The 17,326-nt window shown below is 38.8% G+C and overlaps 1 protein-coding gene across 2 annotated transcripts in view; it reads left to right on the top strand.

The window, feature by feature from the left end:
- hspa4l (heat shock protein 4 like) overlaps window positions 1-17,326 on the top strand; it is a 96,140-nt gene that overhangs the window by 31,895 nt on the left and 46,919 nt on the right. For both annotated transcript variants that reach the window (XM_039751716.1, XM_039751715.1), the window contains exons 4-7: window positions 2,989-3,111; window positions 3,595-3,694; window positions 5,517-5,650; window positions 11,370-11,614. In XM_039751716.1, coding sequence (XP_039607650.1) covers window positions 2,989-3,111; window positions 3,595-3,694; window positions 5,517-5,650; window positions 11,370-11,614 — 602 coding nt within the window. The remainder of the gene's footprint in view (window positions 1-2,988; window positions 3,112-3,594; window positions 3,695-5,516; window positions 5,651-11,369; window positions 11,615-17,326) is intronic.

Genomic DNA, 17,326 nt, shown 5'->3' with positions numbered 1-17,326 from the left:
CTGACAAAAAAACAGAGACATAGGTATATATGATATTTGTAATTATTCATTTTATGACCTTATATAGTACAGTACATTTCGGAAAACATTGTGGCACGGATGCAACATTATTTACATTCATGCGGTTGTAATCAATGACCGCATTTTTTTCCCCTGATCTTGCCCAGTCTGCACAGGACTCCAGGACATGCAGAGGAAAGAATTTTCCTCTGCAGGGTCAGCCATGAACGCTCTTCTTTTCTCAGTGGACCCCGTACATGCCTTGCACAGTACATGTGCTTTGATCACTGCCAGGTCAACTTGTTATAGCATAAGTAGCACTGAATAAGCTCACCCCTTCTGGTGTCCGTGCGCAGCACCGGGGGGAAAAAAAGAGACAAACATATGTGACATTTTGAATAAATCATTGTATGACCTGAATAGTACCAATCAGAAAATATCATCACACTAATGAAATATTACTTGAAAAAGAACAGATCAGGTGTAAATTTGTTACTTGTAAAAGTTAGCTTTTTTACTTTTATTTTCTCAGTCTCGTTCATGCTCTCCCACCCCTCCTGATCTGACCCTAACTAACTAACAGCGCCAGCATAGATTCTCAAGTCGTGTCAGATGCTCCTGCATCGCGATGGTGCTGACATAAAAAGAAAGCTCCGCTTTACATAATCTGCATTCAACTTTTTTTTCTTTTTCAGTGAAGTGCTCCCTCACTTTAGAAAGTTTCTGTCTCAATTTTTTTCCATCTCCTTCCCCCTCCTCTATCCGACTCGCCATTGCAACCACGTTTATTTTCCTTTACATTCTTCTTCTCAGAAGTTTTTCTTCGTTGGTAGGACTGTGTGCAGACTTGATAAACTATAACAAATGATACTGCCCCCAGACATTCATGTAGTGCATTGTAGTTACAAAAACCAATGTGGTTGTTTGTGACTGGAGCCTCTATTGAAGGTTCTGTTTATGACGCGTTGACAATAAAAAATCTGCGTCAACGATTTTTTATAGTCGACGTCCTCGATTGTGTCAACTAATCATTGCAGCTCTATCAACAAGATGATGAATTTTTAGGTTACTTTCTCAGTTTCTTACAAAGCCCTGTCAGTTGAAAAGAGTTACCAGCTGCATTGGTGTACATTTTTGTTTTGAAGTCGTACATTTCATGAAATGACTCGGCACTGCATCGGCATTTGTTAGATATTGCAGGCTGATTAGTATAGTAAACGGTCTAAACTATGCTTTTTCACCTTTTCAGTCCTAAAATGAGTTTTGCTGGAAAACAAAGGACCACTTTTATATATAGTTTCTGATGCTTTCTGCATATAGCACTACAGACAACCCTCGTTTATCGCGGTTAATCCGTTCCAGACTCTGCCGCGATAAATGAATTTCCGCGAATTAGAAACCATATGTTTGTATGGTTATTTTTATATATTTTAAGACCTTATAAACTCTCCCACACTGTTAACATTATTAGAGCCCTCTAGACATGAAATAACACCCTTTAGTCAAACGTTTAAACTGTGCTCCATTACAAGACAGAGATGGCAGTTCTTTCTCACAATTAAAAGAATGCAAACATATCTTATCTTCAAAGGAGCATCGTGAAGAGCAGATAATGTCAGAGAGAGCGCTCGCTAAGAAAAGCAAACAATCAAAAAATCAATACGTACTTCTAAGTATACAGAAGCACCGGGATAAAGCGGCATTTTGTAGAGGAGCGTCCTATCTTCTAGGCAAACAGCCACTGTGTAAACAGCCCCCTCTGCTCACACCCCCTCCGTCAGGCAGAGAGACAGAGAGAAGCAAACAAAACAAGTGCCACGCGGGAAGCATATCTTTTAGCATTGAGGAGTTTTAGTTAATATGTAATACATGCTCTGATTGGGTAGCTTCTAAGCCATCCGCCAATAGCGTCCCTTGTATGAAATCAACTGGGCAATCAAAATGAGGAAGCATGTAACCTAAATTAAAAGACCCATTGTCCGCAGAATGCGGCGAACCAGCGAAAAATCTGTGATATATATTTAGATGTGCTTACATTTAAAATCCGTGATAGAGTGAAGCCGCGAAAGTCGAAGCGCGATATAGCGAGGGATTACTGTATACAGCTTCTGACTTGGCTGTTGTGCTCTCCCCTCCCTGCAGTCATTGCTTCATTGTGGAATATCTTCCATATTGAATCCACTGAAAAAACTTTTCCAGTATTTGAAAAGTTATCTTCTGTTTATTTTTGAAATAATGCTGCTTGTAATTTTGATTCCTTTCATTTGTAGCTGGTATTGAAACATTAATGGTATAAATTGCTTTATCCTGTACTCTTCCAATTGCTTTACAGCTAACACCATGGTTCTTCTTGATTGTTTTATAGACTTGCTGCATAGTTTCTCAATATTGCTCACTAATGGGTGTGTGCATGTTTGACAGTGGTTACGGCAGTCTGCTGCACTATAAGCACCTATCTTTAAAAGTGACACCCAAGTTAAGATCATACGTAAAAAACTGGGTCATTTGTTTTTATCCCAGTTGTTTTTGATTAGTACGATATTTTAGGGACCAAAGATTAAAAGCATCTGGTAGTCTGCTGGGCTTTGCGAGTTTGTATCTTGTTTGTTTGTTTTTGTTTGTCTCTGGCATTTAAATTACCAGTTTGTCCACCACAAGATGGGACAGCTTCCAAGTTGCAAGCAGTACAGTTGCATGTGTGCAGCTTCATTTCAGCTCTCTCCTAGCTCTGCACATCCAGCCAGTTACATTAAAGTTGATGATTTTATGTACTATATGTTTATCACATTTTTTTTACTTTTTGGTATTTTAATGCAATCATTTGAATTCTTAACATTTTCAAGTATGTTAGAGTGGCTGTTTTTGAATAGGAGACAGCATTTATGCTTACCAATTAAACTGTCATAACTGTTTTGAGTGACATCAGTTCTTTAAATAAACTTCAGATTAAAAATTAGTACAGAATGTTTAAACTTTCTCCCATTATAGGTTCGTTACCTTGATGAAGACCGGGTATTTACAATTGAACAAATCACTGGAATGCTATTGACCAAGATAAAAGAGACATCAGAGAGTGCTTTAAAGAAACCAGTAGCTGACTGTGTCATTGCTGTAAGTAAGGAATAAAAGTCCATTTTAGTTTTTGTCTAACAAAAGAGCCTTTTTATTGTTAGTAAACTTTTTTTTTTCATTAAACATTTTAAGTTAACTTACAATCAATAAGTATGCAGCTTCAAGGTTGTACTTTTGCTGTTCAGTGCTGTCTCTATGGCTGCATTTATTAATTTCTTAGGTAAATACAGCATAGATTGGATTTTATCCCCTCTTGTGTCAACAGCAGAAAGATGCATAGAATATGGTCCTTAAGTTGTAATTAATATCCACATTTTGTGTATTTGTCTCATTGTGAGATAGCTTTGATTCTAAGAATGTGACCTGTGTATGAATACTTAATTCGTATTTTTGAGGGAAAATTAACTTTCTTTGCCATTGTCTGTACAACTCTTTTAATAAATGCTTACTTATAAAATAAATATATAGCTAGTGAGGTTGGTGTTTGTTTCTGAGAAATAGAGTATATATTTTTATTTACAGGTTCCCAGTTTTTTCACAGATGCTGAAAGAAGGTCAGTGATTGATGCCGCTCAGATTGCTGGCCTTAACTGTTTACGTCTTATAAATGATACAACAGCAGGTAAGTTTCAACAATTCCTGTGTATTCATGTGATTTCTGTGAAACTCCATTTCAGTACATCAAGCAGAATATTTTTATATTAAATACTGTATAAAAAATGTATTTATGTGGAGATAACCTTTTGTGGAGTACAGACTTTATTAAATGACACATAAAACAATACGAACAAAATGTGTAAACTTTGTATACATATGTGATCACGGTTTCTCTCTTGTTTTTTTTCTATATTATACAATCACAGATTTGACACAAGTTAGGTTTTTCTGGCTTGTATAAATTCTAGTTTGTACCAGGGTTTGATTTTAAAAGAAAAAACAAAAAAAGCTATATACAACAAACGCTCAAAATTTTTCAAACAAACTATATAAGACAGAAACACATTCCACACATCACTGGATAGAGGAAAGCTTAAAGTTTAAAAGCCCGTCTGAAAGTACCAATGAATGCCACCGAGCGCTGTTTCTCATTTATAGTAAAATGGCGATAATACCACAAGAAAAATCATTTTCTGTGCTGCAATTTGTGAAGTACGAGTCCATTGTTCAAGTGCAACGTGAATTCTGTCGATATTTCAACAAATAGCAGCCTAGTTATAAGCAAATCTACAAGTGGCATAAAAAATTTGTAGAAGAAGGTTGCATATGCAAACGTAAAAGCATGGTTGTCCACCCAAGTCAGATGAAAATGTCGAGTCTATCCGAGGTGTGTTTGAACAGAGCCCTAGGAAATCCACATCAATTCCTCAAACAACGGTTCTTAGACAGCGTTCTGCATATGAAACCTTACAAGTTGCAATTAGTGCAGGCATTGCATCCTGACTACCATGAAAATGGTTTGAATTTTGCACTGCAATTCTGGAGGATATGAAAGAGGACAATTTTCCTGAAGGACTAATTTTTTCGGATGAATCAACTTTCTGTCTCTCTGGCAAGGTTAAATGCCACGATGTTAGAATTTGGGGGTATGAAAATCCTTGCATAGTCATTGAACATGAAAGAGACTCACCAAAGGTAAATGTGTTTTGTGCCATTTCTGTAAGCAAAGTTTATGGACCTTTCTTTTTTGCGGAGCAAACTGTAACTGGATTTTCATACCTGGACATGCTACGGAACTGGTTGTTTCCCCAACTTCAAGAAGATTCAAATGACTTCATTTTTATGCAAGTTGGTGCCCCACCTCATTTCCATTTGGAGGTCCAGCATTACCTGAACAACACCATTTTAGGACGATGGATTAGAAGAGGTGGACAACAAGATCTTGCTCATAGTCTGTGGCCTCTCAGGTCTCCAGACTTACCCCCCCTGCGGTTTTTATCTATGGGGTTACATTAAAGAGTGTTTGTTCCACCTATGCTCCCTAATATTGAAGATTTTTGATATCGAATTGAGGAAGCTTTAAATTCAGTAACTAGGGACCAGTTGACTTGTGTGTGGCAAGAAATGGTCTACCGTTTTGATGTTTGTCATGCTGTACATGGTGGTCATGTTGAGGGCAGGCAACCTCAAGGACCATAGGACCAAACTATGAACTTTCCTCTCTAGCCAGTGACGTGCAGAATGTGTTTCTGTCTTACACAGTTTGTTTGAAGTAATAACAAAAAAAAATGTTCTTTCAGTTTGAATTGCCCTGTACTTCAGGAACATCACAAGGATTTAAATTATGTCGATGCTATAGCTTTATGTGGCTTCACGTTATTTTACAGGTAGCAAAGGATTTGGGATTGATACATTAAAAATATGCATTACCTTCTATTGTATATTTTATCATTAGTTTTTCTATTGTCGTCCATTGTCTAATGTATGATATTTTTGCATGGTTACAGTGGCTCTTGCTTATGGAATATATAAACAAGATCTCCCAGCCCCAGAAGAGAAGCCCAGGAATGTTGTGTTTATTGACATGGGACATTCTGCATTTCAAGTTTCAATTTCTTCATTTAATAAAGGAAAACTAAAGGTATGTGAAGGATTTTTTTTATAAAAATACTCTTTTAACACTAGAATTACCAGAGCCTACGAAAAACTAGTAGATCCGGCCCACATCTGTTCACACCTCTCTGCCAGCGTCCTTTGTCCTCTAAATGTACCGATAAAGACAAGCTGCAAGCAGCCAGCTATTCCATCCCCCCCACTGGCTTAGAACGTGCATGTACTTCTCCCAGCTCATGCCTTGATTGATTATCTGGGGGTGAAGTGGAGTTTTAGAGTGGAAATAATAGATCGTTATTTGGAACACATGCATTTCATGTGTGTTCTGTTTCTACAGTAATCTGTGTAAACATTTGTAAAACAGAAACGTTTTTCATATTTTAGTAGTAAATGACAAAATGTAGACAAACTATATAATGCAATGAATATGCTCCTAATCTGACTCTTAAGTAACAGCGCCAGCATACATTCACATCCGATCTGATGCTGTTCATTTTCAAATAATATTGCATTAGTGCGATGAAGTTTTCACATATATTGTCTCTTTCTTTCAGGTGTGTAATAGAAACTACAGCATAGAGAGAAGTGTGTATATTGTAACAGGTACACACATTGTAAATGTAGGAAGGACAATCCTTGCATGTGTGTGAACTGTTAACATTTGAATCTGATGATTGCATATAGCTCTGAACTTACTGATCTGTACTATTCTGTCCTCTGCATGACCTGGAGTACAAAAGAAATAGCATACAGCAACATGTGGGGACTGGCAAGATCTGGAAAAAAAAAACGTGCGGTCACTGATTACAGACCGCAAGATGAAAGAAAGAGACAATATATGTGAAAACACCGTCGCACTAATGCAATATTATTTGAAAACGAACAGCGTCAGATCGGGGTTGAATATACTCCCAATCTGACGCTGTTTGTTTTCAAATAATATTGCATGTATTGTGTGTTGATCCTGCTGCACTGAATAAGCTCATGCCTTCTGTAACAGTGCCAACGTGTATTCAAACCCGATCTGATGCTGTTCGTTTTCAAATAATATTGCATTAGTGTGAAAACAGCAGCCCTCCCGCAAGAAATGTCCACTCACTTATAAGAACAACGCAGTTACACCTGGTGGGGAGGGCTTCTGTTTTCTCCGATCTGAGTTCACCTCTGTTATAGCGCTTCTTTATTTGAAAATGGCGTCAGATCGGGTGGGGGAGTCTGGTTAAGTTTGGATTCTGGAAGCTTCAACAGCTGCACCAGGCATAAAGGAGAAAGATAGCACCTTTTGTCTAACTGCATTCTTGTACCATTGCTCGTGTACTAAAGTGTCAGCAGGTATTTTTCTTGGCATTACACTTGTAATTTGTGAGCATGCCCTTGACGATTAAACAGAGGAAGCTCTGCAGTATACTTGTGCCTTTTTGCTGTAGGAAGATAAGTAAATAGATTAAAACTAGTAAAACTAAAAAAAGACGCTAACTTTGACAAGTACTATATATTTAAAGCAGCTGTTACAGACGTAAATCAAATGTATGCTTTTATTGTATAATAACAATAAGAACAGCTCACTACTCAAAACGTTTATTTTGGGAGACGTTAACACTCGAACCCAGAACCTTCTGAATTGGAGTCAGCAGCTCGAAACAGTATACTACCCGAGAAGTCAGGACAACAAGCAACACTAACCTGATTTCTTTTTCTTTGGTTATAGTCTTGGAATAAAGCGCATTTGTTCTGTTATATTTGTATCTTTTCTGAAAGTGTTTCTTTGATATTTGGAATTCAGGCTTCACACATTATATACTTCATGTTCACACTTTGTCAATTATTACTAAAACATGAAAAACATTTCTGTTTTAACAATGTGTTTACTGTGCGTAGATCGTTGTAGACACGGAACACCCATGAAATGCAAATGTTCCAGATAACGATATAGTATTTATAAAAGGTGTCATTTTACTTGACTTCTCACTCTATACAACTGTAAGCAACTGACACGCAGGTAAACAGACTTGAGCTGAGAAAACTGTGTGGTGATGGGGGGATGTGATAGCAGGCTGTTTGGTGCTTATCAACACATTTAAAGGACAAAAGACGCTGATGGAGAGGTGAGAAGCATTTTAAGGTGGGACAGATCTACAAGTTTTTTCGTAGGCTCTGGTAATTCTAGTGTTAAAAGAATCAATTGTTTGTTATAGCTAACTGGATTTCTGCCGTGAATATCCTAGTCATGGTTTGCTATTTAAAGAACTAAGTTATCATAAAAACCCTTTATGTGTGCTGTCAAATAAAGACTAATGTACTGAATACGCAGAATCTTCCATATTTTGAAGCTGTGTCCATGAAGTGCAGAAGAGGCTACACAGGGTCTGTACCAGCTAAAATGATGAATGTCTCACCTTTTCAGTCCTTAATGCTACCAGGGAGCTCACATTGCTTCTTTCTGAAAACAGTTTGATTTGGGTGAGAAGCACTAATCAAAGAAGGTTCAGCAAGTATTTAAAGCAATTAATTTATTCCAGAGACTACATTTGTGTCCATTATACTGTTAAACTTTTGACATATTTGTCACAGCTAAGATAGATTAGCCCTTTCCCATATGAATCTAAAACCAGTGAAAACCTGATTCATATGTCAGATTTTCCATTACTTTTTTTCTTTGTTTTGTTTTTCACTGTGTTAAATAGGCTGGTTTTAACCACTTTTTTGTACATGTGCAGACTCAGTTTTTCTCAGTATGCTACAAGTATCTACTGTTCAGAAGCAACATTGTAAATATTAATGGCATTAAATTGATTTTTAGTACATAAACAATACAGAATTTTTGTTAGTAATGGTTAATGTTCAAAGAAACAAGGTTTTGAGAGATGTCTTATTGAACATTTTTGGTATTTTGTTTTCCTACATTTGTCCTGCAGTCTCAATTGTGATTCCCACCTGCATGAAAAGGTTCTATGCCCTCAACTTTTGCCACATCCTGCAGAATTTCTGTTCTAGTGTATACCACTTTCTTCATATATTTTAAACCTTTGTAATTATGTGTTCGTCCATCAATTTTTATACTAGAATTACTAGAGCCATCGAAAAAACTCATAAATCCGACCCACCTTAAATTCCTTCACACCTCTCCATCAGCATCTTTTGTCTTCTAAATGTGTCAAAAAGCTTAAGCAGCCTGCTATACCATCCCCCCACCACCTCAGAATGGGCAAAAAGTTCTTTCAGTTCCTGCCTTGATTGATTATCTGGGAGTGAGCTACCCAGAATTGTTAAGGGAAATAATTTGATGTGTGTTTTGTCTACAACAATCTGTGTGAACACATCGTTAAAACAGAAAAATTTTTCATGATTTAGTAATAAATAACAAAATGTAGACATAAACTGTATAATGTGTGAAGGCTGATGGCCAAATATCAAATAAACACTAGCACAAAAGATGCAAGTACAGTACGCCAGCTTCCGTGGTGTAGCGGTAAGACCCATTGACTTATAATTCAGAGGTCATGAGTTTGAATCTAGCTCCCCGGCAAATTTACCGTTCTGAGTAGTGAGCTACTCTTATTGTTAATATTATACAGTAAAAACATACATTTGGTTTGTGTGTGTAACAGCCGGTGTAAATTTATAGTACTTGTAAAAGTCAAGAGTATTTTTTTTTACTTTTATTCTCTTAGTCACAATCACGATACAACACCCAACTAACCCCCACCCCAACCCCACAAAACCGCCTAAGATCTGACATGGTTACATTTTATCTGAAACTGGGAATAACTGTAGATGTGAGTGGTGTTTTGAGGCAGTGAGACTGGAAATTATCTGATCTGGAGGTCTAAAAGCAGACACTCAAACGCTGGTGAATCTGCCTTCTTTGTATCTCACTGTCACTTGAAATTTTTTTTATTCAGTTTTATTAAGTGTTCCTGCTCACACTGAATTAGTATGCACCTTATGGTCCATGATGTTAAAGCCGCACTGGCAAAAAATAGAGACATAGGTATATATGTAAAAAACACCAACTTTTACAAGTGGTACAAATTTACACCGGCTGTTACAGACAAAAGTCAATGTATGTTTTTATTGTATAATAGCAATGAGAGCAGCTCACTACTCAAAATGATAAATTTGCCGGGTAGCTGGTTTCGAACTCGCGACCTCTGGATTATAAATTAGCGGTTCTTACCACTACACCACGGAAGCTAGTGCACTTGCACCTTTTTTGAAAGTGTTTACTCAATTTGATATTTGGCCATCAGCCTTCACACATTATACAGTTCATGTCTACATTTTGTTATTTATTACTAAAAATGAAAAACGTTTCTGTTTTAACAATGTGTTCACACAGATTGTTGTAGAAACAAAACACACATCAAATTATTTCCCCTTACAATTCTGGGTAGCTCACTCCCAGATAATCAATCAAGGCTGGAACTGGGTGAACTTTTTGCCTGTTCTGAGGTGGTTGGGGGATGGTATAGCAGGCTGCTTGCTGCTTGGGCTTATTGACACATTTAGAAAACAAAAGATGCTGATGGAGAGGTGCAAACGAATTTAAGGTGGGATGGATTTACGAGTTTTTTCGATGGCTCTGGTAATTCTAGTGTTAATCAACAGTAAGTGACTCTTCATATCTAATGTCAGATGTCATTAATGCTTTAATCTGCATAAATAGGTGGAATTCTAAGATGACATTAGTACTTGTAACACAAAATAAAAAGGTAATTCTGAACAATATTTGGAATTATTAATGCTTTAAAATTGAAGCATTCTTTACACGTACGACATTGGTTTTATTCATGTACTAGCAAAATACCCGTGCTTCGCAGCGGAGAAGTAGTGTGTTAAAGAAGTAATGAAAAAGAAAAGGAAACATTTTAATAATAACGTAACATGGTTGACAATGTAATTGTGTTGTCATTGTCATGAGTGTTGCTGGCATATATATCCATCCATTTCCTAACCCGCTGAATCCGAATAGGGTCACGGGGGTCTGCTGGAGCCAATCCCAGCCAACACAGGGCACAAGGCAGGAACCAATCCCGGGCAGGGTGCCAACCCACCGCAGGACACACACAAACACACCCACACACCAAGCACACACTAGGGCCAATTTAGAATCACCAATCCACCTAACCGGCATGTCTTTGGATTGTGGGAGGAAACCGGCGCCGGAGGAAACCCACGCGACACGGGAGAACATGCAAACTCAACGCAGGGAGGACCCGGGAAGCGAACCCGGGTCTCCTAACTGCGAGGCAGCAGCGCTACCACTGCGCCACCGTGCCGCCGGCATATATATATATATATATATATATATATATTTTTAAATACAGTAAATACTTCTTGGATACCACAGCTGGGCATAAAGCTAAAATACAGCAGTATTACAGTATAACAATTTAGTGTTCTTCATTGTATATTCTGTTTAATGTTGTGGTGAGAAGGTTAATACAGTGAGAACTCTTACCATATTATATTTTAGCTGAACAACAAAACAATCATAGGTGAAAGGAAGTTTGAATATATTAATAGCTGAACGTTTAAACTGAGATCTGAGCTTTAGCAAAGTAGTATATGTAATGTATACTTTGTACTGTAACTTACAAAATATTTACTGCAAAAACATAAGAAAGTACATCGTAGAGAATTCAGGGATTTTTTCATTACCATATTAAAATATTTGCATCTTTTATTTGTTTTCTTCTAATGTAATCCCTTTTGTGTTTTAATTGCATGAAAATCTGCCCCCTTAGGTACTTGCTACAGCATTTGATCCTTATCTTGGAGGAAGAAATTTTGATGAAGTTCTTGTGGATTATTTCTGTGAAGAGTTTAAGACCAAATATAAGCTCAATGTGAAGGAAAACATCAGGGCATTGCTCCGTCTGTTTCAGGAGTGTGAGAAACTAAGAAAGCTGATGAGTGCAAACTCTTCTGATCTTCCACTAAATATTGAGTGCTTTATGAATGATATTGATGTTTCATCCAAAATGAACAGGTAAGTCAACTGTTTTATATGGACAGTTGTCAAACTTTAACCTCAGATTATGTGAAGAACACAATATCTAAATATACACAAATAAAATGTCTAAAAGTCTTAATAAGTTTTGAGTTTAATAACCTATTTAGAGAAATACTAGTAAAAACCTCTTTAATCCCTTTAATACAAAAACAGTACAAGCAGGCTTGCTATCGAGAATGAATGGGGACGGCGAGGGGCGGTTCACCACCCACCCACCACACAGTTACCTCCACTACAGTATGCTGCCTGCAACGTCGGCCCACCGAGAAAGAACACAGTGCGACCAAAGGCGGGTAGTGAATCGCCCACCACCGCCCCCATTCAACAGGCAGCCACCTGAGGCACAGTACAATGCTACCCCCCGCCGCCCTGTTCACCCTCAATGGCCTCTGTTCAGCCTCAACCGGGTCACCGCTTGCAACATCACCAGCCGCCTACCGAGAACGAACGGGGCAGCCGTGTGTGATGGGCAGGCAGTGAACTAACCCCCTTCGCTCCATCCAGTCTGTGTCCAGTCAGGAGCAGTAGCTGTGGCGGCGTGGTGAGCAGGTAGCGAACCGCCCCATCAAGCCTCCGTCCTGCACACGAGTGATAGCTGTGGCCCCGGTGACTATGGACCATGGGTCACTGCTTGCTGTTGGGAGCCACCCGAAGGACACTACACTGCACGAGCAGCGAAATCGCCTCTGTCCAGCCACCACTTGCAGCATCCCCAGGCTGAAGATGACGGAGCGGCAGTTACTGAGGCGTATGCATCACGGCTGCAGCCCCTTTCGTAAGTCGTAGGTCGGATATCCATAACTTGGGGACTACCTGTATTTGATTTTGCAGCTTTCGAACATCCATTTTGACTTGCTTGTGAGGAAAGAAATATATTTGAAGAATCCTAGCCACATTTGGGCAACTGGTATTTAAATTTAAGAACGATCAAAATCCCTTAGCATCTGCCGTGCTGTTTTTTTTTTTTAAATCCTTCTCGGAGTAATGTCCAATAAAAGCAGCAAAAAAAACGAGCTGAAATTCATACAAGCAATGTTCTGCTACTGCAGATCACAAAGTGCTCGTGACACTGTTGCATGGGTCCTGCTGTGCAAATGTATTGTGACATATCTTAGTGCCAAACAAGGACAAGGCAAAGTGATTTAAGTTCCAAGTACTGGTTAGTTAGTAAGACAGTGAAAGGGTGAGAATAGCTAACACAGTGAAAAAGCAGGAAAGAGGAAGGAATGTTGAGGGCTGACTTGTTTTATTATTTTGAAAGTGTCCAACGGGCAATTGAAGGGTACCATATAGTGTATATTGTTCAGAATAAAAAGCCAGTTGGCACCTGTGGAATCATCTAGAAAAACAACATTGTCACAGTACAAGTTAGGGTCTGCACAATCTATTTACTTGCAAATGCAAATATCAAGTTGGTGAATGTTAACAGATTACTGCAATTTGAAACAAAAAAAAACAAATTAGATCAATAGCAGAAATCCATCGGTTATATTTGAATACCCCTTTGCATATATACAGGTATATATATACAGTCATGTGAAAACATTAGGACACCCTTTGAAAGCATGTGGTTTTTTGTAACATTTTTAATAAATGGTTATTTCATCTCCGTTTCAACAATACAGAGAGATTAAAGTAATCCAACTAAACAAAGAAAACTGAAGAAAAGTCTTTTCAAGATCTTCTGTAAATGTCATTCTACAAAAATGCCTATTCTAACTGAGGAAAAAGATAGGACACCCTCACATGTATTCCCTCTTAAATTGGCTCAGATCTCACACAGGTATATCACACCAGGTGCACATAATTAGTAGATCGTTACTCTGCATGTTGAATGAGGCTTGCCCTATTTAAACCTCAGACATTTAGTTTGGTGTGCTCCTGACTGTTGAAGTGAGAGTGAGCACCATGGTGAGAACAAAAGAGCTGTCAGAGGACTTCAGAAAAAAGATTGTAGCAGCCTATGAGTCTGGGAAGGGATTTAAAAAGATCTCAAAAGATTTTGAAATCAGCCATTCCACTGTCCGGAAGATAGTCTACAAGTGGAGGGCTTTCAAAACAACTGCCAACATGCCCAGGACTGGTCGCCCCAGCAAGTTCACCCCAAGAGCAGACCGCAAGATGCTAAAAGAGGTCTCCAAAAACCCTAAAGTGTCATCTCGAGAACTACAGCAGGCTCTGGCTACTGTTGATGTAGAAGTACATGCCTCTACAATCAGAAAGAGACTGTACAAGTTTAACTTGCATGGGAGGTGTGCAAGGAGGAAACCTTTGCTTCCCAAGAGAAACATCGAGGCCAGACTGACATTTGCCAGAGATAAAGTTGACAAAGACCAGGACTTCTGGAATAATGTTCTTTGGACAGATGAGTCCAAAATTGAATTATTTGGACACAACAGCAGAGGACATGTTTGGCGTAAACCAAACACAGCATTCCAAGAAAAGAACCTCATACCAACTGTGAAGCATGGAGGTGGAAGTGTCATGGTTTGGGGCTGCTTTGCTGCAGCAGGACCTGGTCAGCTCACCATCATAGAATCCACGATGAATTCTACTGTGTATCAGAAGGTGCTTGAAGAACATGTGAGACCATCAGTTAGAAAATTAAAGCTGAAGCGGAACTGGACCATGCAACATGACAATGACCCAAAACATACTAGTAAATCAACCAAAGATTGGCTGAAAAGAAGAAATGGAGAGTCCTGGAATGGCCAAGTCAAAGTCCAGATTTGAATCCCATTGAGATGCTGTGGGGTGACTTGAAAAGGGCTGTACGTGCAAGAAACCCCTCAAACATCTCACAGCTGAAAAAGTTCTGCATTGAGGAGTGGGGTAAAATTTCCTCAGACCGATGTCGAAGACTGGTAGATGGCTACAAGAACCGTCTCACTGCAGTTATTTCAGCCAAAGGAGGTAACACTCGCTATTAGGGGCAAGGGTGTCCTATCTTTTCCTCAGTTAGAATAGGCATTTTTGTAGAATGACATTTACAGAAGATCTTGAAAAGACTTTTCCTCAGTTTTCTTTGTTTAGTTGGATTACTTTAATCTCTCTGTATTGTTGAAACGGAGATGAAATAACCATTTATTAAAAATGTTACAAAAAACCACATGCTTTCAAAGGGTGTCCTAATGTTTTCACATGACTGTATATATATATGTATATGTGTGTGTGTGATATATACATATACACACACATATATACATACATAGATATATGTATATATGTGTGTATATATATATATATATATATATATATATATATATATATATATATATATATACATATACATACATACAGTGGGATACAAAGGTTTGGGCAACCTTGTTAATAGTCATTATTTTCCTGTATAAATCGTTGGTTGTTATGATAAAAAATGTCAGTTAAATATATCATATAGGAGACACACACAGTGATATTTGAGAAGTGAAATGAAGTTTATTGGATTTACAGAAAGTGTGCAATAATTGTTCAAACAAAATCAGGCAGGTGCATAAATTTGGGCACTGTTGTCATTTTATTGATTCCAAAACTTTTAGAACTAATTATTGGAACTCAAATTGGCTTGGTAAGCTCAGTGACCCCTGACCTACATACACAGGTGAATCCTATAATGAGAAAGAGTATTTAAGGGGTCAATTGTAAGTTTCCTCCTCCTTTAATTTTCTCTGAAGAGTAGCAACATGGGGGTCACAAAACAACTCTCAAATGACCTGAAGACAAAGATTGTTCACCATCATGGTTTAGGGGAAGGATACAGAAAGCTGTCCCAGAGATTTAAGCTGTCTGTTTCCACAGTTAGGAACATATTGAGGAAATGGAAGACCACAGGCTTAAGGCTCGAAGTGGCAGACCAAGAAAGATTTCGGATAGACAGAAGCGGCAATGTGAGAACAGTCAGAGTCAACCCACAGACCAGCACCAAAGACCTACAACATCATCTTGCAGCAGATGGAGTCACTGTGCATCGTTCAACCATTCGGCGCACTTTACACAAGGAGATGCTGTATGCAAGAGTGATGCAGAGGAAGCCTTTTCTCCGCCCACAGCACAAACAGAGCCGCTTGAGGTATGCTCAAGCACATTTGGACAAGCCAGCTTCATTTTGGAATAAGGTGCTGTGGACTGATGAAACTAAAATTGAGTTATTTGGGCATAACAAGGGCGTTATGCATGGAGGAAAAGAACACAGCATTCAAGAAAACACCTGCTACCTACAGTAAAATATGGTGGTGGTTCCATCATGCTGTGGGGCTGTGTGGCCAGTGCAGGGACTGGGAATCTTGTCAAAGTTGAGGGATGCATGGATTCCACTCAGTATCAGCAGATTCTGGAGACCAATGTCCAGGAATCAGTGACAAAGCTGAAGCTGCCGGGCTGGATCTTTCAACAAGACAACGACCAAACACTGCTCAAAATACACTAAGGCATTCATGCAGAGGAACAAGTACAACGTTCTGAATGGCCATCTCAGTCCCCAGACCTGAATATAATTGAAAATCTGTGGTGTGAGTTAAAGAGAGCTGTCCATGCTCAGAAGCCATCAAACCTGAATGAACTAGAGATGTTTTGTAAAGAGGAATGGTCCAAAATACCTTCAACCACAATCCAGACTCTCATTGGAACCTACAGGAAGCGTTTAGAGGCTGTAATTTCTGCAAAAGGCGGATCTACTAAATATTGATTTCATTTCTTTTTTGTGGTGCCCAAATTTATGCACCTGCCTGATTTTGTTTGAACAATTATTGCACACTTTCTGTAAATCCAATAAACTTCATTTCACTTCTCAAATATCACTGTGTGTGTCTCCTATATGATATATTTAACTGACATTTTTTATCGTAACAACCAACGATTTATACAGGAAAATAATGACTATTAACAAGGTTGCCCAAACTTTTGCATCCCACTGTATACAGTATACTAGCAAAATACCCGCGCTTCGCAGCGGAGAAGTGGTGTGTTAAAGAAGTAATGAAAAAGAAAAGGAAACATTTTAGTAATAACGTTTGCACAAAACCATGCTTTTATCAAGGCTTCCATCGAGTAGTCTTTTGAAACGAAATTTTCCTCCAATCAGTCCTAGCAACGCGCTTTCTTCCGACTCTTACATTTTTCTAGCTCTGATGTGTGCATCAATGTAATCAACGGAAACTGCATCAGCAAGGTCTCTCCCAGACAAAGATTTCAAAGCAGACTGGGATTTCTTTTGAAGAAGCACAAAGAAATGGGCAACGTTGAGGTCGGCCAAGGAAACTTAGTGCAGCAGCTGAAAGACACATCAAGCTTATTACCCTTCGAAATCAGAAGATGTCCAGCAGTGCCATCAGCTCAGAACTGACAGAAACCAGTGGGATCCTGGTATACCCATCTACTGTCCGGAGAAGTCTGGCCAGAAGTGGTCTTCATGGAAGAGTTGCAGCCAAAAAGCCATATCTCCAACGTGGAAACAAGACCAAGCGACTCAAGTATTCACGAAAACATAGGAACTGGGGTGCAGAAAAATGACAGCAGGTACTCTGGGCTAATGAGTCAAAATTTGAAATATTTGGCTGTAGCAGAAGGCAGTTTGTTCGTAGTTTGTTCGTCGAAGGGCTGGAGAGCGGTACTCATTTATTGTCTGCAGGCAACAGTGAAGCATGGTGGAGGTTCCTTGAACGTTTGGGGCTGCATTTCTGCAAATGGAGT

The sequence above is a fragment of the Polypterus senegalus genome, chromosome 4, assembly GCF_016835505.1.
Source record: "Polypterus senegalus isolate Bchr_013 chromosome 4, ASM1683550v1, whole genome shotgun sequence".
Lineage (NCBI taxonomy): Eukaryota > Metazoa > Chordata > Cladistia > Polypteriformes > Polypteridae > Polypterus > Polypterus senegalus.
Note: the sequence above shows the minus strand (reverse complement) of the source record. Positions and strands in the feature narration are given on the sequence as shown.